Source organism: Salvelinus sp. IW2-2015, unplaced genomic scaffold (assembly GCF_002910315.2).
Source record: "Salvelinus sp. IW2-2015 unplaced genomic scaffold, ASM291031v2 Un_scaffold3428, whole genome shotgun sequence".
Lineage (NCBI taxonomy): Eukaryota > Metazoa > Chordata > Actinopteri > Salmoniformes > Salmonidae > Salvelinus > Salvelinus sp. IW2-2015.
The window spans coordinates 41,577-42,449 of record NW_019944708.1 but is presented as its reverse complement, the minus strand read 5'-3'; the positions used below and the strand labels follow the sequence as shown (position 1 = coordinate 42,449).

Sequence of the window (873 nt, the reverse complement as noted above, 5' to 3'; positions counted from 1 at the left end):
CCATGGAGGACGAGAAAGAGGTGAAGTCATGCACTGTGAAAGACAGGGGGGAGGAGGCGGAGGAGGAGGAGGAGGAGGAGGAGGAGGAGGAGGAGGACCGGTCAGAATGGAACTAATTAACTAATCAGTGAATGGAGCTGATATAAATGTGTTATTACCATGTTGTTATCAGTTGTGACTCAAACGACATCCTGTTCCCTTATATAGTGTACTATTATGTGCCCTGGTTGAAAGTAGTGCACTAYATWGCTTACAGGGKRCCATTTTTGGGAYGCAAMCATYGTTTATTACTGACCTCCGGCGGAGGGGAAGGAGGAGAACCGACTGGGGCCGAGCCTCGAAGTGCCAGGATGTCCATGGACGCCACTGTGCATCCCTCTTCCAAAGGCAAAGTCATCTGGGAGAGAGCAGTCAATACAATGTAGTGAGACAGGAAGAAGTGTTCGTGTAGCTTGTTTAAACTGCTGAGATTCCCAGACGGACCGGTTGCCCGATCAGATTTAGCCTTGACTAAGAAGCACATGAAGACATAGGATACTGTTTAAGGACCGTAGTATATCGGTCAGCCCCACCGAAGAAATTGGCGAAAGGATCCTTGCCACCGAAGAATTCCCGAAACACTTCCTCTGGACTGCGGAATGTGAAGGTGAACCCTGGGAAATCWTCCGGAGCAGGGTGACTACTGGAGCCTGGAGGGAGAGATAAATAAATACATGTTGATTGATAAATATGGACACTACCAACATGGCTGATCAAAAAAAGAATAGAACACAAAACCCCGAGAGAAAGAACAGAGAGATTCCTTCACCTGTGTTGTTGGGCATTCTGTCTTTGCCATAGGTATCATACGCCTTTGACTTGCTTCCTGTAAAG

At 47.6% G+C, this 873-nt stretch overlaps 1 protein-coding gene across 1 annotated transcript in view; it reads right to left on the bottom strand.

The window, feature by feature from the left end:
* LOC139025858 (dnaJ homolog subfamily B member 6-B-like) overlaps nt 1–859 on the bottom strand; it is a 34,344-nt gene extending 33,485 nt beyond the window's left edge. The window contains exons 1-3 of the mRNA XM_070441092.1: nt 809–859; nt 573–689; nt 296–397 (exon numbers count right to left, since the gene is read on the bottom strand). Of these exons, the coding sequence (XP_070297193.1) occupies nt 296–397; nt 573–689; nt 809–824 (235 nt within the window). The 5' untranslated portion in view covers nt 825–859. The remainder of the gene's footprint in view (nt 1–295; nt 398–572; nt 690–808) is intronic.
* Between the last annotated feature and the right edge of the window lie 14 nt (nt 860–873).